General features: G+C 40.0%; 2 protein-coding genes and 2 long non-coding RNA genes across 5 annotated transcripts in view; 2 read left to right on the forward strand and 2 right to left on the reverse strand.

Annotated features, from left to right (window-relative positions):
* Positions 1 to 19,355, forward strand: part of LOC307014579 (ankyrin repeat and fibronectin type-III domain-containing protein 1) — a 29,040-nt gene extending 9,685 nt beyond the window's left edge. The window contains exons 5-19 of the mRNA XM_079642576.1: positions 287 to 400; positions 770 to 867; positions 1,996 to 2,086; positions 3,227 to 3,334; positions 5,121 to 5,220; positions 5,874 to 6,003; positions 7,868 to 7,987; positions 8,182 to 8,288; positions 8,640 to 8,754; positions 9,557 to 9,723; positions 11,114 to 11,291; positions 12,703 to 12,865; positions 13,803 to 13,969; positions 16,159 to 16,363; positions 17,167 to 19,355. Of these exons, the coding sequence (XP_079498702.1) occupies positions 287 to 400; positions 770 to 867; positions 1,996 to 2,086; positions 3,227 to 3,334; positions 5,121 to 5,220; positions 5,874 to 6,003; positions 7,868 to 7,987; positions 8,182 to 8,288; positions 8,640 to 8,754; positions 9,557 to 9,723; positions 11,114 to 11,291; positions 12,703 to 12,865; positions 13,803 to 13,969; positions 16,159 to 16,363; positions 17,167 to 17,834 (2,531 nt within the window). The 3' untranslated portion in view covers positions 17,835 to 19,355. The remainder of the gene's footprint in view (positions 1 to 286; positions 401 to 769; positions 868 to 1,995; positions 2,087 to 3,226; positions 3,335 to 5,120; positions 5,221 to 5,873; positions 6,004 to 7,867; positions 7,988 to 8,181; positions 8,289 to 8,639; positions 8,755 to 9,556; positions 9,724 to 11,113; positions 11,292 to 12,702; positions 12,866 to 13,802; positions 13,970 to 16,158; positions 16,364 to 17,166) is intronic.
* A 1,674-nt stretch (positions 19,356 to 21,029) lies between these two features.
* Positions 21,030 to 25,970, forward strand: LOC307014584 (GTPase IMAP family member 7). The gene is made up of 3 exons (XM_079642583.1): positions 21,030 to 21,162; positions 22,376 to 22,698; positions 24,055 to 25,970. Exons 1-3 carry the CDS (start codon positions 21,129 to 21,131, stop codon positions 24,748 to 24,750), a joined length of 1,053 nt encoding a protein of 350 aa, XP_079498709.1. The 5' UTR covers positions 21,030 to 21,128; the 3' UTR covers positions 24,751 to 25,970.
* Positions 21,097 to 24,123, reverse strand: LOC307014589. 2 transcript variants are annotated; one of them, XR_013801263.1, is made up of 3 exons: positions 23,525 to 24,123; positions 22,612 to 22,692; positions 21,097 to 21,224 (listed from the first exon to the last, which is right to left on the reverse strand). It is a non-coding gene; the product is annotated as an uncharacterized lncRNA (long non-coding RNA). The 2 variants fall into 2 exon arrangements; XR_013801264.1 differs by having other exon boundaries at positions 21,107 to 21,224; positions 22,449 to 22,692.
* LOC307014587 lies at positions 25,517 to 27,815 on the reverse strand. Its single transcript, XR_013801260.1, has 2 exons — positions 27,752 to 27,815; positions 25,517 to 26,480 (listed from the first exon to the last, which is right to left on the reverse strand). It is a non-coding gene; the product is annotated as an uncharacterized lncRNA (long non-coding RNA).

The raw sequence follows: 27,815 nt of genomic DNA on the forward strand, positions 1-27,815 counted from the left end.
GATATATTTGATTTCATAGAACAAAACTTACACATCCTTCTTAGCTTGTGTTAACAAAACACCTTATTTGAGGCATCTAATCATTTAAAACAACTTACGACGAGGAAACAGGAAGTGCTAAAATGCTAACTCATTTCCTGATTTTCATTCCTGCTCTCTATAAGACCATATACAGTAAAATCATTCCAATACAATTATCATTCTCTCTGGTTATATTCATTATCATTTACCCTCAGAATAAGTAGTGCTTATTTTTAACATTTGTCTGTCTTCATGTCTCTCCCAGATCTCCCCGGGCCTCCCAGTCACGTGTCCATTCTGGTGACCAGCACCTCCTCTCTGTTTGTGACCATCAAAGAGCCGGAGGGAAACACCGTGGGGCTCATCACCCGCTGCAGAGGTGGGTGGTGAAAAAGAGTTTTAATAAAAGTCATCAAGACTTGAATATATAATAGATGATGGGATGGAGATATATTAATAATGTAGGAGGCATGAGCAAAACTAAAGAGAGAATTGAGTGGCTCAATAAAGGAATAATATAATCAAGGTCACACATAATTTAGCCTGACAGGAATAAAAGCCTCATATTTATGGAAGTCTTTTAGCTTCTCTGTTTGGTTTAACGGCTGCATAAATGTCATACTTTGCAGTCAAGGGTAGATTAAGCCCACATACAGCACGTTCCCGAAACTGTAAACACTCAAATCCTCAGTTCCCTCTGAGTAAAGCCAGAGAATAACCTGACAGAGGGATTGTTTTGTGTTCACAGTGGAATGGAGCTCCGCAGTCAGCTTCAAACGCATCCTCGGCTCAACACAAGTCACAGAGACCAAGAACCCAACCATCAGTATCAAGGGGCTCACAGCAGTAAGTCATGCAGTATTTTCAAATACAGCACACACAGCAGAATCACAGTTGGACTACAGTTACGCCCTTGATCACTCGACAAATCAGAATAGATTGCAACTGCACTTGGACTTCAACACCAACGACTGAAAAAAATACTGATTCCTTCCAATCCAATCCAATTTTATTTATAAAGCACTTTAAAACCTCCAGACCAAAGTGCTGTACAGAGAGATACATACAATTTAAAATCACACAGCTCAGCTCACAAAACATACACATAAGTATAAAATCACATAAAAGGTTCAAACACAAAACAAACTAGAATAAACGTAACAATTACAAAATACACCTTCCTACAAACCTAAAGATTTTTGCTGTTCAACAAGTGTGCCACAAAATGTATTAATGTCACGATTCAACAACAAAGTAACATTATTCATTTAGCAGGAAGTTCACACTTAGTTGATCCACTTTGTTAGAACCAATCTAAAAACCTCAAATTGTGGCCAAAACAATTGAATTTATTTATTTAATATTTCAAGAATAAAGTCTATATAAATATAGGCATTAAATAAATGTATCATGTACATTCACTTCTCTGTATATCTCAACAGTCTTAGCTCCTATTTCTATTGGTATTTTAATGTATGCTGTTACTGACAAAACAAATGAAAAAGCTTACAGAAAGATTAATTTTGCACAATAAAAAAAACTTTAAATACATTTAAAATACAATTAACGTTCCACCTTAGCTTATTCGTTATAAAAATGACCAAAAAGTATGCATGCACTGATCAGTAACTTTAAAAATGTCTTCACATAGTTTCCAAACTTGGTAACCATCTGCACTTACCCGCCATTGCCTAAAAGTGTATATGTTGAAGACCCTTTAGAAATCCTTACAGTATGTCCCCTCACCACTTTTCAACACTGAGTGACGCCCTTGATACACACATACATTAGCTCTAGGCTTCACTCAGACTGTACTAAACCACTTTCCATAAGAGAACACTTACACCACTCAACTGCCTTACCTAACCAGATGAATGTATAATGACGGCAGCATCTGGCTCTCAATGTCCAGGAAAGGACGAGGTTAATGCATGCTGATCATTTGGCGGTCTGCTGCTTTTTCTCCAAACGCAGGGAGTGCATTACTTTGTGAGAGTGAGCGCCTACAATGTGAAGGGATGGGGTCCGCCTCAGTGCTCGACCCCCCTCAGCGCTGCCCCCTCCAGTGAGTACTCTGAACTGCACACTTTGATGAATGTGGCCTCGCTGCTTTGAAAAGAAGCTCTTTTTATTTTTCTCTCCGTTCCCGTGTGATGAAATGACTCGGCTGACTTCAAACTTGATGTGAAAAAGTGGAATCCACTCATGGCTGCTAGATGAATGAATTATTAAAATTTGGAGAATGAAAGATGTCACCGACCGTGAGTCAACGGGCTCGTGTTTGAATGGGGTTTATAATATCTGCTGCATGCCATCGACTCTCTCTCACGCTTCATTACATGCTGTTACCTTGCACTTCATACTGTTAAATTCAATTTTGAAATTGAGGATAAAGGCAAAGAAATATTAATATAAATCCAAATACATTAGGAATATAGAGTGGTGCAGGAATGAATCCTACAACCTGGAAATTATTTAGCATTTCAGCCCTTCTGGTTCTCATCTCAAAGTCATTTCTCTTTTGAATGGGTTTTTGGTTAGATGCCTGAAATAAGGTCTTAGGATCACGAAAGCTTACTAGATTTTGACTTTGTGTTCTACAACATGACATACGTCAGTAAACATCTGAAGCTTCTATGTGTCATTAAAGAGGTGTTTGCTAACAACTTTCTAAATGTGTCATCATGGTGAACATTAGCCGCCTTTAGCTTAGCGGCGGTGACGTGAAGTCATGTGACTGTAATGTAGTTTGTTCATACCTTAACGTTAACTTTTTACTTCTGGAGATTGCATTTACACTTCACCTATTATAAAGTGGTGTTAACATGTGGAGGTTATCCTGCTGAACAAAACGTATAAGTAAACATAAACATCAACAACTTGTTTTCTTCAATATTCCAAGTGAAAGATCCTATTGTCTTTTTGTAAAGGGAGCGCTTATACCCGTAATATTTCATCACTGCACCGCTATATGACCAAAGTAGTGACAGAGAGATATTCAATATTTTGCAGTTTCACTTTCATGAATTCAGGCCAAAGTGAATCAGCACACAGACATTCTGTAAAGCGATGGCTCTCTTCTCCTAATCACTGAGATAGGAACATTCAGATCTCAGGTCTTGCCCACAAATGAGTTCTTGATGTCTTCAATGGTTTTCCCTAATTGTATAAGAGATGATTTGTTCTTCTCTTTCTCCCCGTGCAGGTTGGAGAGAGTGCATTGGTGTGAAGTCGCAGTTTCGGAATCATGAGGGCCTCGTGAGGAAACTGCTGGAAGACGCCAGAGAACCACATTACAGAGAATTCTGCCTAGGTAAAAGAAACTTTACAATTGCTTTTACAGTTCTGGGGAACAAACATACTGTATATGAGTCCCTGAAACTACATAAGAAAATATATCATACAACATATGAAAACCTTGGTTGCCAAATTTCATGTTGTAATATATACATATTTACCGTGAAGTGAAGTGGAATTGAAGTCCCAATTTCCTCCTTTTTTCTGTTACAATCCATCACTTTAAAGGTCCCATGTCATGGCCATTCCTATTGATCATAATTCCATTGTTGAGGTCTACTGGAATAGATTTATATTGTGCAATTTTCCAAACTCACATTGGTTTCTCATACAGCATCTCTGTATAGTATGTGTATTCATTCTCTGTCCTAAACGCCTTGTTGGAGCCCCTCCCCCCCCCCCCTCCCTGTGAGCCCAGTGTGCTCTGATTGGTCAGCTCGCCCACTCTGTTCTGATGAGTCCACCACCGTTACAGCAGAACATCAGTGATTATGTGTTACCATGGCGTTTGTTAGCAACCAGAAAATGACACCAGTAATGACGAACAGGTGAGAATGCTGCGTGGGGTCTGGGTGCCGTGTTGGCGGGACGTTGCGCGGCTCGCTGCTGTGAGGAGCGGACAGTGTGAGCTGGGTTACTTTCCTGCTGCGTGGGGTCTGCGAGACAACGCGAATGGAAGCGGGAAGAGGGGGGGTGCTGAGGCAGCAGCCCCATCTGCGAGGCTCCACACTAGCACCCCCCCCCCCCCCCCAGCGCGTCACAGTTTCGCTGCTGAGAGACTGTGTGTGTGTGAGGAGCTCCACGGATTGGTCCAAATGGGTCCGTTTGGGTATGGGCACATCACCATAACCAGGAAGTAAAAAATGGAAAAAGAGAAATGTCCAATGAGGCGTTCTGAGGCAGCATAGACAGATCTTTTCTGTGTTAGAGTTTTACTCGCTAAAGGGTGTACTTTGAGGGTTTGTGACTCTGCAGACCGTTTACATGCAGAAAAACCTTCATAACACACAAGGGGACGGGTAATAACCAGAAAAGCATGACATGGGATCTTTAAACTCCTGGGAAACACTTTACTTTTGGTGGATACTTCATCATGTACTAACTGACTATTGAATAATCTACCATCCTCTGCTTAATGCCCCCTTACAGTATTTCCAACCTCGGTCAGAATTGCTTTTAAATTTAAGTACAGAGGGTGTAAAATAGTGATGACCTTTTATTTTATTTTAAGAATAAAGTCAGAATATAAAAAATAGTCCAAATGTTCAGACTGAAGTTGAATAATCATTATGAAAAAGTAAAATACCTTTCAGAGAACTCAAAATTAATTGAAAATGTTGAGAGGAAAGTTTGAACAACATTTTGAAATATTTAGAAAATAAAATCGAAATATTAGGAATAAAGTGGTAATGTCGAGAATAAACATAAGACTCTTGAGAATAAAACATCAGTGTCCGTACATTTAAGTTCAATTGAACTCCCGACATTTCAATCTGATCCCCTAATTGCGGTATAAATGCACATCCTTCTCATCAGTTTCTGTATTAATGACTGACCCTAATTCTTTCTGTAAGTAAGAGATTGGTCAGTGTTAAACACAATAAAATAAAATTGTTATGATGCTTTGTAACATTTTATTCTTATTTTAAACCTTTTTATATCAGCTGCATGTACTGTATCATCCCTTATCATGACAGAACATGCAGCTTCACCTCCGTCACCTTTTCATATATCCTGTGTCTGCTCAGTGATTTTACTCTGACAGGTAAAGTGTTTCTGACTGATCCGTCTCACCTCCACAGAGAACTCTAAGCCCCTGAGTCCCAGCAAGCGCCTGTTTGTGTCTCGAGGCATCAAGCAACTGTTCCAGTCCGCCACCAAGTTTGTTCGTCTCCTGCAGAGGTAGCGCTCCATCTGTCTCACCTGTCCCTCTGTGCCTGCAGGGTGTGGGGAGTAACTGTATTAAATGTGATGTGTGTACAGGCGTGGAGACTGCAAAGTCCAAACTCTCGACGACATGAAAGCTGCTGCAGTGGCAGGATTAGTAATGGGGTCATTTGAACTGTGTGAAGGCGGGGCACGTTAGGGATCAAAGCTTCTTCCACACCAAATGCACTGCCAGTAGATAAACATGGCAGCTTCTAAGTATTTCTGAGCAATTAATCTATATGATACTGATATTGTATATAAGGGTAGATATCCTCTTACGTTGGTACATTATAGGGGTTTTCCTGCTTTTAAAGGAACACTTGGAACATTTCTGACATCCTCCTGGATCCATCTTTTTTCATATACATTCACATGATCATTTGTGTCTTTGATTGGCCTTTCTTGTCATTTTTTAAATCTTAAACACTCGACATCTATTTCACGTCTGTCTGGAGAGGGATCCCTCCTTTGTGTCACCTGACAGCAACTTATTATAAAGTGAAGATTGACTCAACATAAGGAAAAAGTAGTCTGGATGCAACAAAAGTTACGTTTATATGAAGTGAAATTTATGTTTCTTTCTGTGATTTCTCTTAAATGTGGTCTGTCTCATTTGGTTTTGTTAGGGGTGTGTACCTGGCGACTGTTTTCTACCACAAGGAGAACATCCTGGTGACGGCTGAAGACCAGATCCCGCTGGTGGAGATCAAGTGCTGCTCCACCTCCATCATCCACGACTTCCTCTGGTTTGCAAAGGTACGCTGTCAGCACAACACCTTTCATTAACACAAAGAAACACCATTGGTTAATTTGAAATCCAAATTGAACACAGTTAATGTATGTGTAGATGTAATCAAACATGCAAGACTCGTATTGTTTTTTTAATAAATGCTGCTTTTTAATTTCTTTAGATATTACTTTTTTTGTTTCCTTCACAGCCAGCAATATTTACAGATAAATATGCATGCACTTAGATAATTGAATACAATGAAAAATAAATAAACAATAAAAACACAAAGAAAGGCTTTATTAAAAACAACTCTTCAATTAATCAAAGACTTTTATTGTTTCTTTTAAATCAAAATTGAACCTTATTTTTTTCAAATATTACTTTCATTGTTTCCTTCCCAGCCAGTATGTTTTGCAGATGGACATTCACACACAATGAAAAACTGATAAACAGCAGGTTCAAAGTAAAGGGAATTGTAAAATCTTCTTCTACTTTTTATATTTGTTCAAACTAAAGTCAAAATCTGCAGATATAAATACACGGCACATCCATGGACACATTAATAAAGTAAAAAACACATTAAAGGTCACCTATTATGCAAAATCCACGTTTTCATGTCTCTTCTACATCAACATGTGTCCCCTCTTCTTCATGTCTCTTCTACATCAACATGTGTCCCCTCTTCTCCATGTCTCTTCTACATCAACATGTGTCCCCTTTTCTTCATGTCTCTTCTACATCAACATGTGTCCTCTCTTCTTCATGTCTCTTCTACATCAGCATGTGTCCCTTCTTCTCCATGTCTCTTCTACATCAACATGTGTCCCCTCTTCTTCATGTCTCTTCTACATCAACATGTGTCCCCTCTTCTCCATGTCTCTTCTACATCAACATGTGTCCCCTTTTCTTCATGTCTCTTCTACATCAACATGTGTCCTCTCTTCTTCATGTCTCTTCTACATCAGCATGTGTCCCTTCTTCTTCATGTCTCTTCTCCATCAACATGTGTCCCCTCTTCTTCATGTCTCTTCTACATCAACATGTGTCCCCTCTTCTCCATGTCTCTTCTCCATCAACATGTGTCCCCTCTTCTCCATGTCTCTCCTACATCAACATGTGTCCCCTCTTCTCCATGTCTCTTCTACATCAACATGTGTCCCCTCTTCTCCATGTCTCTTCTACATCAACATGTGTCCCCTCTTCTCCATGTCTCTTCTACATCAACATGTGTCCCCTCTTCTTCATGTCTCTTCTACATCAACATGTGTCCCCTCTTCTCCATGTCTCTTCTACATCAACATGTGTCCCCTCTTCTCCATGTCTCTTCTACATCAACATGTGTCCCCTCTTCTTCATGTCTCTTCTACATCAACATGTGTCCCCTCTGTGGAAAGAGACTCTGAAAGTTTCAGGAACAAATATTCTCTCTCTTTTTGTCCTGATCCATTTCTATAAAAACCTGTCTGAAAATGAGCTGATCAGATTTTGGCCACTTTATGATGTCATAACGATATTTTGGCTTGTGTAACCATTAGCCAATCAGCAACCAAGGTAACCCCCCCCCCCCCCACCTTATCACCTGAATCACCATTGATATTTTGTAACCAAATGTCTCTCTGAGGGGCGTGGGGAGGGGCTCCTTATTTTCATCTAAAGTAACAGACAGAGAATTAGCACTTTGGAAACAGGGCTGAAACAGAGGGGATTATGGTTAATGCTGCAATGATCTGTTTGGTGTTTCAGCCAATCAGAGACAGGCTCTGTATATATCTGAGAGCTATAATATATTGATGAAACACAGCATAACATGGGACCTTTAAAGTCAGGCTATGTAATGTTTCTTTGTGAATCCCAGTTACATTTAATTATGATTTGTATTTTCTCCAACAGTTATCGTGTGCGTGGCAGCAGGTGCCGTGGCTGCAGCAGGCCCTCGCCTTCGCCCACTCCTCCCCCTCCTCCCTCCTCCAGAACAGGCACAACATCTTAAGAGCTGTTTCCCAGCTGCAGGTAGGAAGTCCATCCGCTCGGTGAGAGGCATCACAGTGGGTTAATTGCTTTTTAATGACTTCTTAACATCTCTTCTCCTCACCGCTGCCTCGCGTCCCTATCTACAAACCTGTGTTGTGTTTCAGTGCATCAATCCCTAATACGCTCATATGTATTCATCCTCACCTTTCTGTTCTACCTTCCTCTGCCTTCAGTCTTCTCTGGGAACTATGGACCTGGGCCAGGTTTATTATGAGCCTCTGAAAGACCGGCAGGGCAACGTCCTACTGGTGACCATGAAGGAGTTTCCAAACCCTCCAAGGTGAGGAAGAGCACTTTGTTACACCCTTTTATTTTGACTCATACAAAGAGCACCCAGCTTCAAAGAAGGCTTTAACATCAGGCTTCTGTCTGAAGGACGGACTCCAACTCACCACTGAGCTGCTCTGACTCATGCTGAGCATGTCAAAGCTTAAGAGACTCGAAAGAGAGGAGTCAAGGCAACAGGCTTTTAAAGAAATGTGTGTCTGTAATGAGTGTCCGAATGTCTTTTTAAAGCAACGTCAATTACATTTGACGTGAGGCACGGGCACAGTTATTCGTCCTGAGTTTTTTATTGGTAGTTCCTTGTGATTTAATTTTTTTCATCCCCTCTTTTCCACACCGCTTAAAGCCTTCGTGACCCCCCGCTCCACTGGATCCCATTGGCCCGTCTAGAGAAGAACCGCAGCAGAACCCCTCTGCTGCCCGAGCCCACCTCCATGGACATGCTTTATGAACAGCTCAAAGTAAGCTTGTTTAGTTTGTGTTCTTTATTTGTAATATTGTAAATATTCGTTTAGACCACATGTGTCAAACTCAAGGCCCGGGGGCCAAATCAGGCCTGTGGTGGATTTAATTTCGGAAATATTTTTGAACTAGCATCACTGAGCAGCAAACTGAGTTTCAATGTTTCCTTCTGCACTTTTCGCCTTTGGAAAAATGTACTCATAAGAAATGACTCTGGAAAAGCTGCAGATAGAGCCATAAGATATTAATGCGACTGATTATTTAATGTTTAATGTTGTTTTTATAGGCAATTATTTAAGCTTTGTTAGTTCCAGGTTTAATATGTGCAATAAGTTCATTTCAATAAACATTGAACCAGTCCGGCCCTCAACTAGTACCGATTTTTTAAATGTTGGCCCACTGTGTATTTGAGTTTGACACCCCTGGTTTAGACTGTAAACATCATTTTGGGTTATCATCACTTCCTGCAATTGTCACCTGGATGTCGTTTTAGGTTTTCTCAAATCCACAAGTTCAAAAGTAAACCAGTTTTTTCTTTTGAGAAAAAGAGGTTTCAATATGTTTTGTTGAATGAATTGCAGCAACTTTGATTAGAAGTTAAGGGTTATTACATTGATTGACTTTCCTGACATTATCAATGAGACATGTTTGAATCTCTTTTGCTTTTCAAACAACCCCTAAAAAAAAGCCCTAAAGAGATAAAATACAAAATTAGACACTCAATTTACAGCAGCCAAACACTTACTCCTATTAACAGCTTTTGGAATTCCCAACGCCATACCTTTCCTCCCTGTTCTCCAGGAGAAGCTCTCCCTCCACAGGCACAGTGTTCAGGGGGCGAAGCCGGGTCTGTACGTGGGGATCCTGAAGCTGTGCAGCTCCGTGGAACAGATCCGGGTTCTGGTTCCTCAGAGGCTGCCCAACCTGCTCTGCCACACCCGGGTCCGACACAACGCACACGTCTCCAGGTAACACAGCCGACACTAAAGGAACTACAGCAGGGTCACATGACTTCACGTCACCACCATTTGATGTCATATATAAAGGTTGAAAAATCTGTAGTGTCTCGAGTGTGGTTAAATACCCAAAATAAGATCTGTGTTTTACTGGACACAAATATGTTAAGAAATCTTTGACATAGAAGCAGGGAACACGGGAGTAGTTAACTAGTAGCTAACTCATTTCCAGGTTTAAGGACTCATTCCTTCACCACTCTTTAGCTCAACAACAAGTTGTACTAAACTGACAACCCAGTCTCACGGCATTTCATGTTATGGTCACGAAATTAATCTATTGATTCGTGTTCACCAACACGATTTCCCCATTTGTTTTCGTGTCACACAGAACGATTTTAAAAGCAATAATTACAAATTAGAAGAAAAAAGAGGTTAAAAAAAATAAAGATTTCAGTATTCTGACACAGAACGATTTTAGAAGCAATGTATTTCTATTGGTAGCATGTTTCGTGCCTGCACCAAATAATAACAAATTAGAAGGAAAAAAAGATTTAAAAAATACAGATTTCAGTATTCTGAGGCTCTGAGCCATTTCCTTTCCTCACGGACGGCGAAAAAACTCTGACATTATAAAATGTAAAATAAAAGGGATAGGCTTAGGGTAAGATATTGAGTAAGAACATGTTTTTATGAACCACACAGCTTCCGGTCTTCCAAGACCCAACCGGACAAAAAGACGTGGTGCAGGCACGAGACACACTACCAATAGAAATACATTGCTTTTCAAATCGTTCTGTGTGACACGAAACAATTTAAAATCGTGTTGGTGAACACGAATCAATAAATTACATTAATTTTTGACTATAACACGAAATGCTGTGAGACTGGGTTGAAACTGAATACCTAAAGAAACTACAGTACCAGCTTTCGGGTGTATAATCCGGACAATATTTTAAATGTGTTAATCCATGGCAAAGGACTTGTATCATTTTTTATTATTAGTCTATTCATATTTTGTATAATCTTTATACTTATTGTATTCTTCAACTATTTCTTAAAGGATCCTCTTATATTTCTTATAATGTAACTATATTGTATTGTTTCACTGTCTACCTCAGTGTATTACACACGCTCTATAAATAAATCTTGCCTTTGAATTAGAGAGGTTTCTGTTTGGCAGCCTCCCCCTCCTCTCTTGGATGTTGGACTTTCCCATAAGTCTCCCCCAACACGGCAGAGAGGCCCTTGCCAATTTCATATCATGTTAAATCAAAAACTGCTTTTGGAAGAGGCCCGTCTGAACATAAAGTATAAGCATTAAGTAGTCACAGCTCCTGAGCCTAGTTACTTATTATGGCTTTTACAGCAGTGTTTCAGTAACTGCATCATCCCTGTGTGACAGAGAGGAGTGGGAATGGCTGCAGAGTCACGTTTACACCTCGACCAACGGCAGCGCTCCAGATATCCTGAGCGAGGAAGAGGAGAGCGCCATGGAGAGCAGCGGGCTGGCCGAGTTCGTCATGTCTCTGAGAGCGGCCATCACTCACCTGCTGACCAAGCTCAACATCCCCCTCTACAGGGTAACAATGTTTTTCACAGCCAACATGGAAGTCTAAGTCAACTTTATGGTCAATCTTTCAGTTTGTGTGTACAGGCAGAGAGATCGAAATACCGTTTCCCACATTCCAAAACACAAAAACAAATATATATAAAAATATGTATACAAATATGTATATACCTATATATATACACACAATCAACAAACACATTTATACAGATGCACACATTAAGACCTGAATAAAAGCCACTTCAATATCTTATTATCTTATTCAATAAATGTACATTAGTGCAAGATTGTCCATAGCAGCGTAAAAAGTGTCTGGTGCTGGATTTCAGTGTCTGAGTGTGTGTGGTGTCAATATACTTCCTCAGTGGTGGTTAAGTTATATCGTAAATTACACATTTGTTTCGGGGGGCTTAACAATCTGTACATATCAACGAAACAAAGGTGACAGATTAAAAAACATAATAAATTCACAACATAAACAACACTTACCAATAGATATCATGTAAACATGTATAAAGCTCAGGATCCAGGTATCAACAAGGGTTTAAGGGAAATTAGAGCAAGGGCAGAGCAGCTAATACGGGAGTAATGTGTTTTCTTAGTCCTAGTTCTTGCAGGATGTGTATTTTGTAAATTGTGTAACTTTTTTTATAATATTTTTTTTGTATCTTTAATACTTTTGTATGCATGCTTCTTAGAGACATGTGTCAAACTCAAGGCCCCCGGGGCCAAATCAGGCCCGTGGTGGATTTAATTTCGGCCCGCAGGATAATTTCAAATTTCTATTAGATCTGGCCCACCGGTATATTGCACGCACACCTTCACTCCATCCTGAGGGTCTCCTCAGCTCAGAGCCTGAGCCCAAACATTGATGACCTTGCCCCCAAGATGAGATGCCAAGTATCTGAGCTAATATCACAGAGCAGCACACTGAGTTTACATGTTTCCTTCAGCACTTTCTCTCTCACGACAACAGGGCATGTTTGGTTTCTCTTTGAGGGAAATAGTTTTGTTGAAGCTGTTGTTGGTCTGTGGAAAAATGTAATCATAAGAAATGACTCTGGAGAAGCTGCAGATAGAGCCATAAGAAATGAATGCAGCTGATTATTTAATGTTTAATGTTGTTTTTATAGGCAATCATTTAAGCTTTGTTAGTTCCAGGTTTAATATGTGCAATAAGTTCATTTCAATAAGTTTTGCAATAAACATTGAACCACTCGAGTAGCACCCATTTCTTTATTTTGGCCCACTGTGTATTTGAGTTTGACACCCCTGATCTTAGGTAACATTAAGCTGTCTTTGGCTCTTTTCTGCTGTAACAATGTCAACAGCATGTACATGCCCCCCTCTGTGGGACTAATAAAGGTATTCTGATTCTGATTTTAAATGTAATGCAATATGATGTATTTGTGTGTGTGTTTCAGGCGTATCAGTATGGTGTGTACACCCGCGAGCTGCTGCAGTTTGGAGACAAGCTGTCCATGCTGCTGCTGCTGCCGCCCAGCGAGGACTTCAGCTCCAACTACTGGCCTCTGGTGGGGACCAAGGAGCCGGGCCTCACCATGCCGCTGCAGATCTTTGAGCTGGGTGGGTGGACCACTGGAGGGTCAAGAGTCCATAGATACAGGATCTCTCACTCAAAAGAACCACAGTGTTTTCAAGCGGTGCTGAGAGAGAGGGGAACACAACAAAAACTGTGATTAATCCAATCCAACTTTATTTATATAGCACATTTAAAACACAATAGAATGAATGAAACTGGGACCACTTTGGACTTTTTTGTCCTCGGGCCAGTTTAAATGGATGGTTTGGATTTTTAGAAGTGGTTATATGAGGTACTTAACCATAGTAAGAGTATTTTTAGAGATTAGATGGCTGTCATACGCCTCCAGTGTGAAGAATCAGGAAGGATTTATATAGCACCTTTAAAACAGAATTACAAAGTGCTCTTACATAAAAACAGATCACATTTGATACACACCAAGAATAAAAAGAACCAGCTACTCAACACTTCTTAAAACACAAAAAGGAATCAAAAAATAAATACAATTATAATAAATAAATACATATTCAATCCAATATATGCATTTAGCTGATCACATGATGATTTGCTTGTACTCCAACCTCCTTCTGTAGTAAATACACAGACTATATGGATAAATACCTTATATAACCCCATTTCAAACTATCTTTGAACTTCATAATCAAATCGACATAATCAAAAGTCAGAAGTCATTTTATTTAATCTCTTTAAAGATCAATACATTTGTCTTATCTTCAAAGTATAAAAAACACGAGTTTCTTTTCAACCTCTGCCAGTTTGGTTGGAAAGTATAATGAGTGTAAAACACAGTTATCTTTTTAAGATTTCACTGTTTCTGCTTTCTAGTGCTTTGATCCTGCTTTTAATCCATACATCAGGGTTTGTTTTTATCTCTAACTTAATCCATCTTCCCCCTCATTGCTAATGAGGCGTTTTCTCTCTGCCCTCGTTTGATTTGTGTTTCCTCTGAACTCTCTCCAGTTCACTTCTGGATGTACGAGCGGGACTTCCTGTCTCAGTACTGCCAGGCGTGGGTGAGGCTGGAGTTGGACTCTCACCTGGCCCAGCAGGCTCTGAGGGAGGCGCTGGACACCAAGGAGTTGCTGGAGGCCCGCGAGAGACTCAACCACCTCACGGAGCTCTCTCAGGTAAGACCAGGGAAGATATGTATAGCAGCAGAAACTGAGTTATGCCGCTGAGAGGCTAAAATGTGCTCTTTGCTGTGACACGTTCCATACAAGTCATTTATAGTCCATGGTGTTTATTGCGGCAGTAATAACAAGAGAAAAACATTGTGGACGGACGCGCAAAAACTCAGTCTTTCCACCAGTATGCGTTTGACCTTTTATTTCCAAAGCAAACATTCAATAGTCCATATCCATATGTGTATATTCTTTTATGCGTGCGGTCAACAAAAATTGTCCTTCTCCAGCTCACTCCCCCTCCATCTATCACAAGCTGCTCAGGTAAAAGCAAGCGGATATAACCGCAAACATCACCACACAAATCCAATGACACACCCACCACCTATAGTGACTCAAAAACATGTACCGTAACAAACACAGAAAAATATGTGGCTCCTACAGTGTTTAATAAAGAAGAAAAAACAAACAATATACAACTCCAGACCACACGGTCAACAGAAAGTATCCGAGCCATTCAACCTCTCCTCTACGTCATATCCCAAAACCGGCATCCAACAGGTGACCCAAATACCAATAAACCACACCCACGTGACAATTGCAGTAAGTGATAAACAATAAGAATTCAACGTGATGCAAACAGAAATGGAGATAATAATAGAAATAATAAGCAAAGGCAAAGCAAGCATTTTGGCTCCTACAATACGTGTAGCTGTTATGACCTAGCCCAAAAGGCCACAGCAAAGAGGAGACACACCATATCCACATTTAACAAACATTTTAGTTAAGCAAAACGTTCAAATCAACCAAATTAATTAAGTGCATGCAAAACAAGTAAAGTATGAGGTGTGGATGTCAGTGGTATCAGTAGTGTAAATGCAGGGTAAGGATTGTATGGACATGTGTGTGTGTGAGAGTGTTGAAGTGCACAAAGTGAAGCAACTGAAGAAACTCATAGCATACTCGACAAAACCGGGGTGCCTGCAGGGAGAAGCAGAGAGGCTTTAAATAACTGCAGGGCACCAGACCCAGGTGCCCTGAGTTACTGCAATCAAGGCAATCTGGATGCAGCACAGCCACACCCTCTCCAGATGAACCCACAGGGGCATCACAGTAGCATACAGTAAAGGACAGTGCAAAATACAGTACTGATGCAACTCAGTTATAAGAACATCAAATTATCGGTGTCCATCAATGTTTAACTACAATGGATGAGTAGGACACACGTCTCCTATTGGATTTTAGATCTATTTTATATGAACTATATATTTTTTGCTGTTTTTTTTATTGAAAACCCGTGGATTTATTTAATAGCCTTTATATCTGGACAAGTAGGACACACCTGTTTTTTCAAAGGATTTAATCGATTTCCTTTTTTGTATCGATCATTCATATTAAAAAATCTGCAGTTTTTAAATGTAAAACTTTTTTTTCGAACTCCATTATTAATATAAATATTTATTTTGCAAAATTATCCGTTTTTTTTTCGTTTTCATGGGCCTTTACAGTATATCACGTAACTACAAATCAATGCAAAATGGTAGTACTACATCATATGTGGGACAGGATTACAGGATTTTTCTATTTTATACGAATATTTATATAAAATATAAGCAGTTTCTTTTATGTAACTCTTTTTTTATTTATTTTTTAGTGGCTTTCATATTATGTGATAATAACTCAAATCAATATGTCAGAATATACAGAATGAGGTAAAAAATATGCAGAATACATTTTAAATGATGATGATTAAATGTAATTCCTATTTGACTTAAAGGTAGGGTAGGTAAGAATGGAGAAAGCAGCTCGAGTGCGCTAGGATTTGAAAATACACAACCGAAAAAAATCTTCCTCTTCCTTCAGACTTCCTTACAGAGCCCCTCCTCCAACACACACGAACACACACATGACCAATGAGGGCACGAGATAAGTTTGTGCACAGATGGAAGGCTGACAGGCAGGTAGGCCATCCAGTTATTTTAGCCGGGCCGGCTCAGATGATTGGTCGTGCTTTTTACAGCGCCACGGCTTCCATAGATGACATTTTTTTATGTATTTATTGTCAAAGCATTTAATTTATTCATTGCTATCGGGATGTTAAGAGCATTCCATGGAATATAACAATTAGTGAATTACCTACCCCACCTTTAACGTAAATCAACAGTCTCAGTTTTCCCTCTCTCCTGTTTCCTCAGCGTCTGGATGCGGTCTGGAGGGACGCTCGTTGGATCATGGATTGTCTGCAGTGCGTGCGCTCGAAGCAGTGGGTGGGGGCGGTGCCTCTGGGCCTGGTGATGGGAGGAGACCCCCCCCCACGTCCTGATGGAGAGGAGGAGGAGGACAGTCTGACCGCCAGACTCACCTGGCCCCATCGGCTACAAGCTCAGAGAGCCATTGCAGGTAAAGGATAATTCGGGTGTGGATAAAAACACGTCTCATACGTCCAGAAGTGAACTGGAGAGAGATCAGAGGAAAGACAATTCTAATGAGAGCAGAGAGAAAACGCCTCATTAGCAAATCCTGAGTGTGGGAAAGATGAATTAAGTTAGAGATAAAAACAAACCCTGATTTGTGGAGTAAAAGCAGGATCAAAGGACTCATTATATTCTAGTTAAGGAATGAGACAGTGCAGTACTTAATATAAAAAATGCATTAAATAGACTTGAAAACTGAAAGTCTACACAGCAATGCTTGTGGCTATGCTACAAATGCTAATGCTAATTTCAGCATGCTCACACTCTCACAATGATAAAGCTAACATGTTGATGTTTAGAAAGCATAATGTTCAACATCTTAGTTTAGTTTATTTCAGATGTAATGCTGCAGGGAACTGAGAAATTCAACACAATATCATTCCCATCATTACAAAACACTCTGCTATATAACATGTGCAATGTTATTGTTATTATTAATAATGTTCGATAAATAACGTGCAATTACGTAACTACCGCTACGGTTTTTGCACTACTAAATACTGTTAATATTTACATTAATGATTTGACTGCTATGTTTCCTGTAGTTATTGAATTGCTCTTGTTACTGCACTGTTAGTGTAGAGTTGTATTATTATTGTGCTGCTGTGTTTATTGTATTGTTCTATCTCTGGCTCGAGTTCATTCGAGTTCATTCGGGATGAATAAAGTCTTATCTTACTATTTGAAATTGAATTAAGATTTTTGTTGTCTTTCCATTGTCCCTTTCAGAGTGTTTGGTCAATGTGGCTCCACCTAACATCGTCCCTGTGGAGATCGCCGCTCCCTCGGGGATCATGGTCGTCCCTGCAGATGCCACGTTGTTAATGGAGGGTGTCGCAAAGGGCGGATACCCAGTGGACATCACCAACAAATCAACTTTAGACCTGACGAGCAACGGCGGCCAATCAGAGTTAGAATGTGCGACGGCTTTGATTGAATCAGGACTGGAGCCTGGCGCCGTGGAACAGTTAGACGTCGGCTACACGGTCCTGGAAACACAAGAGTCGTACTCCGGGGAAACTGACTTTCCCTGCAGCATCACTGAGGTGATCCGGCCGATGGAGATGGCAGAGCTGGTGGACATCTTGCCCACGCTGAGTCTCATCAAGGAGGAGGAGCTGCCCTGCGACCCGGCCACTCCGTCAGTCATGGACATGCTGGAGAGCTTCGGGCTGGGCATCGGTCAGAGCAGCTTCTTCGACGTAGAGAACTCAAAGTTGATCAGCGAGGCCGAGCTGCAGAATGAAAGCAGCAGCAGTCATACCGTGGAGACAAACTTTGAGATTACAGAATACGTGGCTGTTTTGAGCTCGGAGACTCATATTCCCAGCAAGGTAGCCTGCTTTCCATTGAGAAACCAGGTGGAGTGGGACCGACCCGGCGACAGTTCCTCCTGATGGCGACTCAAGCACCAGCCCACATGGACATCAAAACAAACCAGTAGGCTGCCTGAAGCAGAGAGGATTTACAGACAGGAAATCTGTCGTTAGACCTTTTCTTTTTGAGTTGTACATGACTTTGTATTCTTCGGCAATCAGGGTCCAACTGCGCAGTTACAGCTGGGGTAGACAGCATATCATTTTATAATAACCTAAAGTTCAGTAGCTCGAAGAGAAAACTAGACTTCTTCGCCTCCTTTTCGGTTGTCAGGCTTTAAGAAAATCCAGCAAGTGACAAGGGACTTCGGTCAATCGTAAGTCATTTTGGAGAGAGGGCATACTTATTGGCTCTTCTAGAAATGCAGATGGTGAAAGCCTGAAATAAAGTCCTGCAGAAAAAGTTGTTATTACAGCATTGGCAACAACTGGCTTTACAGCTCTGACCTCTGACAGCAGACACGATACATCAACATCCAGATAACTGATCTCCAGACATCTGCCTGCCCCAGCTTTCATATTAACCACTGTGACATCTACATCGACTAACACACGATTTATGTTTGCACATTTCTAGACCTTATGTTTATCTGTTTTAATGTTCATTATATTTGAACTAATTGTATGTTAAAAACTAAGCTGTTTTTTAATGAGGTGAAACTCCATTACTCACTACGGCACAGAGCAACAATGCTGCGTGATGGATCCAGTAAACAAACCCATTAAATGCAATAATACTCTGTAGTGTTTGCCTAGCAGTCTATAACAAGCTGTGTGTTATTGTTTCTTTTTGGTTTACCTGTGTGCAGTTTTAACATCCCATCACAAAACAGTAACATGATTTATGAGCCTGATTATATGAGCTGCTCATGTTCCTATACCAATGTGCCAGATCTGATATCCAAGCTTAAAAATTATGAGGATATATATGCAATTCATGAGTGCTGCAAGAACTCAAGGCAAGGACGTGGAGGATGATTTCTTTGCACAGATATTTTCACAAGTGTATGTTTTACCACAGAAGCCAATTCAAAAGCTGGTTTTCAAAAAGGACACAAACAGAATCTGCCTCTCAATCTGTTAAGGAACATGAACGCCATTCACAATCACACACTCATGTCAGTTTATGCTTTGGAAGTGATTTTAAAATGGATATATGCTTCTGTACATTTATTTGGGTACTGACTTTTCTTGCAAAAGAATAAGGGCTTTTTCAGAAGGGAGAATTAAAGACATGCAATAAAACTGAAGGTTTCAAACTAAGAAAGTGGTTAAAGACTGAGGAAATGTAGCTGTGACAAGTCAAGTGGTTTTCTGTTTGATGTATGAAGGCATACTGAAAAAGAAATTGTGGAATACAGTTGAAAAGAACAAAACGGCTTTTCAGTTTGAAAAAGAAAAAACAGCAACAATTTAGGATTTTTATTTTTATTTAGCAGGGATTGTCTTTGTAACATTTAAACATCATGAACGGTCATACATGTTGAAACTACCTAATCTATTGTTGTTCAAAGTCCTATTAAATACTACTTTCACATACTACTTCACGATTTACGTTTTATTTTTGACGTGGTTCGTTTTTCCTCAATTTCGATACGATACGATATACTTTATTGTCCCCGTAAGGAAATTTGTTCTGGACTCCGTCCTGCAGTTCCGCATAGATGTACATATACAAACATAGTAGACATTAAGAGACATAAACATATCATCAGTCATACACCGTTTGAACAAACACAATACACAGACGCACATACTGACAATGGCGACCTATTGCACAACCCTCATGGCCAACATTTACATTTCATTTCGCTGACGCTTTTATCCAAAGCGACTTACAATTACCAATTACAGGGACATTCTCCCTGGAGTAACTAAGGGCTAAGTGCCTTACTCAAGGACACACTAGTGGTGGTGTTCCTGGCGGGATTTGAACTCACAACCTTCCGACACAATACACAATACACAGACGCACATACTGACAATGGCGACCTATTGCACAACCCTCATGGCCAACATATAATGAATGAGTGATTATCGCGGGTCAGCCTGCTCTCCATTCTTCGTGTAAAAATGCTCCTAAACAGGTGTTTTCACTTCTTCCTAATTAGACCTCATCTCCGCACTGTGTGTGTGTGAAAAGGGATTCTTTGCTCAGTGTGATTGCCATACTATTTAGAATATCGTTGTGTTTTTTTTAAATAGCTGAACCCAAAGTGTTTTCTCTGTATTTGCTTAACAGTTAGCATCCTGAGTAGATGTACTTTGTGAGAACAATTATGTGATGAAGTCATTTATATGTAATTTCTAATAAATTCATTCCCAGTTATTCAGAACATCAAAGAGTCACTAGTTAGGAGATGAAAACAGAACTTTGTAGATTTTTTTTCTGAAATGAATAGCCAACATTTCAGTTTCCCCCTTATTGTTAGAATTATTTACAATGACTGGTGCAAGGCATGGCTTGTTTACATTGGATTCTGCATCACAAACAACATTGGAGAAGTTATACATATCGCATCATATATATCCAAGCTTTTTTTAGATTTTGATAGCAATTTTGAACCTACATGTACTTTCACCATGACATAACAAAAAGTATAATTATGGTTTCTCCTATTGTATTCTATTTTGGTAAGACCTTTTAATTGTGCGAATACACACCTTTATGAAATTATAAAGGCAAAAATGTTAACACTTATTTAGTTACATTTTATGTTTTAACCTTGCTCTGTTCATATTCATGGAGTTCTATTTCCAAGCAAAATTATTCTTATTTTTGGTATTTTTTCTATGTATTTTTTATTATTATCATCATTATATACATTTTACATTTTGATTTAGGGAATTTTCTTTTTTTGTTATAAAAGGTATTGCTTGTATATTATTATTTAAACAAGAATTAAAACAAATGTTTTTACAATTGTGAATGTTGACTGCCCTCTAGTGGTCATAACGGGGAGCTGCAATAATACATCATTAAAATCCCAGTGCTGGCTGTGCTATCATCAAAAGTAACGTCAGAAACATCAGTATTAATGATCGCTGAAACAGCAACGATTCTTATTAATAACAGCTGTCTGATATTTAGTGCATGGGACTTTATGTTATGTGGTTTTCATTGACAGCTGCAGTGTGAAGCCTCTGCTCTTCAGTGACCGCAGCTGATGCTCTCTGCAGGATGCTGCTCTTCAAATAACAATCAAAGGCAAGACGTCCGAATCGCGGTGGAGACATACGAAAAACGTCTCCATTATTTTCGGTTCCCCAAGGAAAACGACTGGCCAAACTGAAGGCTGTGTTATCTCTGCTGGGATGTCGTCGTCTGAAAGTGCTGCGTCATGTAAAGGTATGTCGATTACTTCTGTTATCATGCTGAGTTGGAGATCAGTGCATCATTGTGCCATTACACTGTAGAGAAGGAGAGAACAAATCAAGAGAATGTGTTTAAAGACTGGTAAATGGATATATTTTTTAAATATATTGAGTCAAAACATTGATTTATTAAGTAGCCTAAGTATGTGTATAGGATAATGTGCAGCAAGAAGATCATTAATGAGAACATATCTCAGACAGGGTAAGCAGGGAGCTAAACATCAACCATACAGACGACATATTATGCTAGTTTTCAGGTTCATATTATATTTAGTGTCTCTACTTTAAAGAGTCCTCTCCTGCTGATGTTCAGGTGTATATCAGTATGTAGTGTCTCTACTTTAAAGAGTCCTCTCCTGCTAATGTTCAGGTGTATATCAGTATGTAGTGTCTCTACTTTAAAGAGTCCTCTCCTGCTGATGTTCAGGTGTATATCAGTATGTAGTGTCTCTACTTGAAAGAGTCCTCTCCTGCTGATGTTCAGGTGTATATCAGTATGTAGTGTCTCTACTTGAAAGAGTCCTCTCCTGCTGGTGTTCAGGTGTATATCAGTATGTAGTGTCTCTACTTTAAAGAGTCCTCTCCTGCTGATGTTCAGGTGTATATCAGTATGTAGTGTCTCTACTTTAAAGAGTCCTCTCCTGCTGATGTTCAGGTGTATATCAGTATGTAGTGTCTCTACTTTAAAGAGTCCTCTCCTGCTGATGTTCAGGTGTATATCAGTATGTAGTGTCTCTACTGTGACATGTCTCCATGCTTTAATGTTCAAAAAGTTCTTTATTTTTCTCATTTTTTTTGGGCTGCAGCACCTCTTTTCACCCTCTCTCTGAAACCAGAGCCCAGTCTGCTCTGATTGGTTAGCTCTGTTGTGATTGGTCAACCGCTTAGAGATGTCCCGCCCCTTAGCCTATCACGTACAATGTGTTTAAGTGCTAGCCAATAGAAACACGAGTGTTACAGGGTGATGTCACTATGTTCCAGAAGTAAACAAAGGGGTCTAATGGAGGCGTTTCAGGCAGGGGGGAGAAACTCCCATTGGAGGGAACAGGGATTGTAGCCTTTACAGACCATTTACATGCACAAAAACCTAAATACAACACAACTACTGGAAAATGGAAACCCCAAAAACCATGATAGGTTCTCTTTATTTGAAGATATCCTCTCATGAATGTTTCTTTTTGCCACAGTGAGTGAAGAACCCCCCCCTTCACCCCCTTCACCCCCTCCTGACCCCGTGAGGCTGGTTCTGCTGGGACGGACCGGAACAGGCCGGAGCTCCTCTGGAAACACCATCCTGGGCCGGACCGCCTTCTGCGTCAACGTGTCCCCCTCCTCCGTCACAACACACTGCACCACTCACACAGGGGCGGTGCTCGGGAGGAGGGTCTCTGTGGTGGACACCCCGGGCTTCCTGCACACACACCTGTCCCCTGAAGAGGTCATGAAGGAGGTGGGACGATCCGTGGCGATGTCTTCTCCGGGGCCTCATGCCTTCCTGGTGACCCTACATGTAAAGTTCAATATACAGTACATACAAAAATCTCACTCGTCCCCGGCTTGAGCTTCAACCTCAGGATCCATGTATCTGTGATCCTCTCCAGAATGGAAGTAGTCATCACATACAGAGCATCAACTAGTTCCTGAACAGTGTCCTTCACATGCTGATATCCATCAGAGGGAGTTACACAGTCACAAGATGGAGGAATAGAAAGCAGTATTCAATGTTTACTTCAGATTAGCTCCACGTCAGAAATTATCATGCTTGTCATATGTCTCTCTCCATAGAGGCTGAATCATCATGTTAATCACATAGCTATCATATGCCTCAAACAGTCCTGATGCTCTTCTAGGTAATCACACATCCTGTCATGTTCACAGCTACAGTTGGGATACCTTTGTTATCATGTGTACTCTCATATTGGAAGAGGACATTCAGTATTTTCCCGACAATACTCTATAGCAGGCGTGTCAAACTCAAAATGTATCGCAGGCCACATTAGCATTATGGTAGCACTCAAAGGGCCGGTTGTAACTTTAAGACGATATAAATATATATAAAATAATGTATTATATTACATAATTGCATGTCTCTGCATTGTGCATGTCACAAAATGAGATGCATTGTAGGACATGAAGTGTAATTCCCTCGAAGCACAGGCAGACACAAGTGGCTTTCTCATTACGGGTTTATTCCTCCGAATCCACCGTGAAAACTACACAAACAAACAGTATAAATGACAAACATAGTTTTGTGTTAGACACACAATAACATGCACAGCATGTGAGATAACTAGCAAGGTAATAAACATAAAAGTAATTCAAACACAACAACATACCTCGTTGGGAAGTATTCTTCAGTTCTCTTCACAACTTATATGTATAAGAAAGAATACAAAACTAACGGAGCTGTAAGTATCCGTGCATCTTACTTTGAGGGTGCTTCTCATGTTCTCGCTCTCTAACTCACGCGAGAACAGCATAACGAGACGTGAGCTTGGACTTCAAATTAAAAGACGAAATATTGCACGCATGAAACATTACAACAATAATAATTAGTACACTTAGAAAATACACATTACAGTTAAATTATGAACATGTAAAGGCTGCACTTATGTAGTTTATGAGCAACGTGTGCTTCTGTAAAGCGGCATGTAACTGTATAATGATTCTGAACGTATTATATTCTTTGCAAGCTCTTGCGCGGCCACATAAAATGAAGTATTGGGCCTTGAGTTTGACACCCCTGCTCTATCCTTCATTATTGATATGTGTATTTATATTTGCTTCTATGTCTTACCTACATGTTGCTATGATGGAAGAATGCCCCTAATTGGGATCAATAAGTATATATTCTCTTATCTTACAGCTCGGCAGGTTCACCCCAGAGGAGAAGGATGCGTTGGAGTGGGTGAAGGCCACGTTTGGGCCTGGAGCCGCCATGTTTACAGTGGTTCTGTTCACCTGGGGGGGGCAGCTACGAGGGAAACGGGTGGAGGACTTCCTGGGGGAGAGTCCTGAGCTGTGGGAGTTTGTTAACAGCTGTGGGGGGTATCATGTTTTTGAGAATAGTGAAACACATGAAACCCCAACCGGCTCAAAACAAGTAATTCAGCTTTTAAACAAGATAGATGAGGTTGTGGCGAAAAATGGAGGCAGTTGCTATAGCAATGATGCGTTTAAGGAGGCTCAGAGGGCCGTGAAGGACGCACAGGAGAGGATTATTGGAGAGAGAAGACACAACGTTGATCAAGAGAAAGAGGAGCAGAGGTCGGAGGTGGAGAAGAAGAGGGAAGAGGAGGAGAGGAAAAGGGTGGAGAGGCTTTTCTGGTGCGAGCTGGTGACAGCGGTGGGGAAGGGGGCAGCGGAGGGGGCGGGGATCCTGGGGAAGGACGAGGCGAAAGGGAAGGAGGTGAGGAAGGTGAAGGTGATGGGGAGGGCGGCGGCTCTGGCAGCGTCGCCTCTCTCCATCACTTCTGCTGCTAAAGCCGTGGGTGGAGCTGTGAGGGAAGGGAGCAAGGTGCTGTATAAACACAGGAAAACCTTCATGAAAACTCCACACTGAAAAGTCACTCAGGTGGATAATGCCAGGATGCAAATCATTTGATTAATTTTTTATTATCGATGTAATAAGATTTTTGAAGATTTCACTAAAAGTGTACAATGTGTCCTATTTTACTTATACATGTTTTATTATTTTTTATCCTTTGTTGCACATTTTTACTTTAACTCTTTGTTATACAAATATTTGTACTTATTTATTTCAATGTTATTCTTTATTGCACATTTTTACTTTAACGTCTTGTTTTTATAAAAACATTTTTGCTATTTCATTATAACATATAAGGTATAAATGCTGATTTCAACCTGCCCGATATTTCTTAGATTGATTGTTTGGTCTTTAAACTGTTAGAACATTGTGATAAATATAAATATATATTTATTTATATATAAGTCCAAGGTAATGCTTTTAAATGTCAGTCCAAAAAAACGCATTTACTATAATTGGGCCAAAACAGAGAAAAGTTCATATTTAACAGGTTGAAAACTGGATTTTTTGTGATTTACTTGTGGTATTTTCTGTCAATTAACTAATTGATAAGTTGTCCAATCGTTGCAGCTCTAATGGCCAACAGAGAGCTGAAGTCAGCTCTGTTTAACATCTGCACAATGCACCGGCACTTTCAGAACACTGATAAATAAGAGTGTGTGTGTGTGTTTAAGTGTGTGTAAGTGTGGCAAACATCCTGGTATGTTGTAATTCATGTATAACAAAATAACCGAGCCACGCCTTTGACTTGAGATCATTCACATAATAAAGATGATGTCAATTTACTGTGACTAAAACATTTATCAAAAACAGGTCAATCTTTTACATATATTCAACTGCTGCCATTTCCCCCCATTTTCATCCCTGACACAAAGTACTTTCTAAGTCCCGTTATAGAAACAAACACAAACATCTTCTGGACTAAACAATTGCAGCATTTATCTGTCCCATATTTGGCTTCATTTAAGACAAAATGAAACATTTAGCCCTTTTTCCTCCCATGAGGAATCACATTGAAATACATAGAAATATAAAAGAAGACCTTTAAGAGGAAATACAAAAGGGAAACATACACAGGAATAAAGAAAGAAGGGGTTTGCATATAACACAGTACGCTCTAAGGAAGACACTTTGTGGGAGATGTACAGATTGGAAAGCCCCTAACGGCAAAATTGTGATTTCAATATTGGGATGTATAAATAAGATTAACTTGAATTAAGAAACAATAAAAATGTGGCTGTATGAAAATCCATGGCACTTTTTTTTTTTTACAATTTTCTGGTTTAAAACATTATAACAAAGTGTCTCTCGGAGTGTTATACAGTAGGGAAAGACAAATATACAGTTTCCATAGCGTTACTCACTTTAAGATCCATGTTCAAATCAGTGACACATTTTTCAGCATCTCAAGAAGAAAAAAATCACACACACACACACACACACACACACACACACACACACACACACACACACACACACACACACACACACACACACACACACACACACACACACACACACACACACACACACACACACACACACACACACACACACACACACACACACACACACACACACACACACACACTTTTGCTAAATACATGTACAGTTGAAGGGCAAGGTGTGTGTGGGATGCTGAGCTGCAGCAGGCACAGAGAGTCGGCTGACAGACGTCTTTTGGTTTGTTTTTTGTTTTTTTTAAATTGGCATCGGCAGGCTCATCTTTCCTCTTCCTCGAAGCACTGAGGACAAAAAGGGAGAACAAAGCAGGCATTAGAAGTGTATTTAGAAACACTAATACCAGGCCTCTTATCAGATTCATACTGTTTGATACCAAGAAGGATACACGTACTCGTCAACTGGAAAAGCCGGATTATAAACTATCAACGCAGCTGACAACTGTCTTTAGAGGATACAATCCGGCTGTCTGTAAATCAATCCTCAGTCAAACACTTGAGCTGTAAATACAGGGGTGCGGGAACTAGTCCTAAAACTGAAAATGAGTTAGCATTTCAGCACTTTTGGATCCCTTGTTCAAGGTTCAAGGTTCTTTAACATAGCCACAGAGTCATTATGTCGTTGAAAATCTTAGGTCACAGGCTTCTCCAACAATGCAAAACAAGACAACACTTGTCTTGAAGTCAACAGTTTTTTAAAACGGTTTGTGGTTAAATGTCTAATATTACAAACTATGTTGTTAACACAAGCTGAAGGTAGTTTCACTTTTTGTTCTGAAACATAAAATACCTCAGTAAATCCCTCATTGGTGAATGTATGAAGCTTCTGTGTCTTAAAAGCAGAGGTGGGAAGTAGTGGAGTACAAATACTTTGTTACTGTAATTAAGTACATGTTTCTGGTATCAGTACTTTACTCCACTACTTATTTTTCTGACAACTTTTTACTTTTAATTCTTACATGTTGAACTCAAATACCTGTACTTTCTACTTCTTACATGTTGAACACAAATACCTGTACTTTCTACTTCTTACATGTTGAACATAAATACCTGTACTTTCTACTTCTTACATGTTGAACATAAATACCTGTACTTTCTACTTCTCACATTTTCCAAACAGGCTGGTTCCTTTAGTTTGAATGTGTGTTTGGTGGCGTGATCATTATTATTTAGAGTCACTGCGTGCCTATTGATTTGAACACGATCCGTGTATCCATCATTTCCTGGTCTCCTCTAAAGAAGAGGGACCAATGAAAACGTTGTCATGTTGCCGTTGTTCAGCATGGAAACATTCATTAGCTAACAATGACATTATTGTTCTATTAATATAAAGGGAGGTCAGGTACTCTTTAAAACAGCTGCTAGTTATGGGTACTTTTTACTGAAGTACATTTCAAAGCCCTCTATACTTTTACTTGAGTAAAGAAGTTTAGTCAGTACTTCTACTTTCACCAGAGTATTTTTAAACACGAGTATCTGTACTTCTACTTGAGTAAAGGATGTGTGTACTTTCGTCATCTCTGCTTAAAAGTCCCTGTGCACTGGTGTTAACTCACCCCTAGTGACGTAAAGGTAGAAGAAGTCGCAGTAGAAGATGGTCTGCACGACGCCGGACACCAC

Source organism: Notothenia rossii, assembly GCF_949606895.1.
Source record: "Notothenia rossii genome assembly, chromosome: 8".
Classification (NCBI taxonomy): Eukaryota; Metazoa; Chordata; class Actinopteri; order Perciformes; family Nototheniidae; genus Notothenia; species Notothenia rossii.

What these genes read in the sequence shown, in the direction of transcription:
- LOC307014584 (XM_079642583.1), top strand. Translation starts at nt 21,129, where the DNA reads ATGTCGTCGTCTGAAAGTGCTGCGTCATGTAAAG. An exon ending in AAGTGCTGCGTCATGTAAAG is followed by an intron (nt 21,163 to 22,375) that starts GTATGTCGATTA and finishes TTTTTGCCACAG; the next exon opens with TGAGTGAAGAACCCCCCCCT. An exon ending in CCTTCCTGGTGACCCTACAT is followed by an intron (nt 22,699 to 24,054) that starts GTAAAGTTCAAT and finishes CTTATCTTACAG; the next exon opens with CTCGGCAGGTTCACCCCAGA.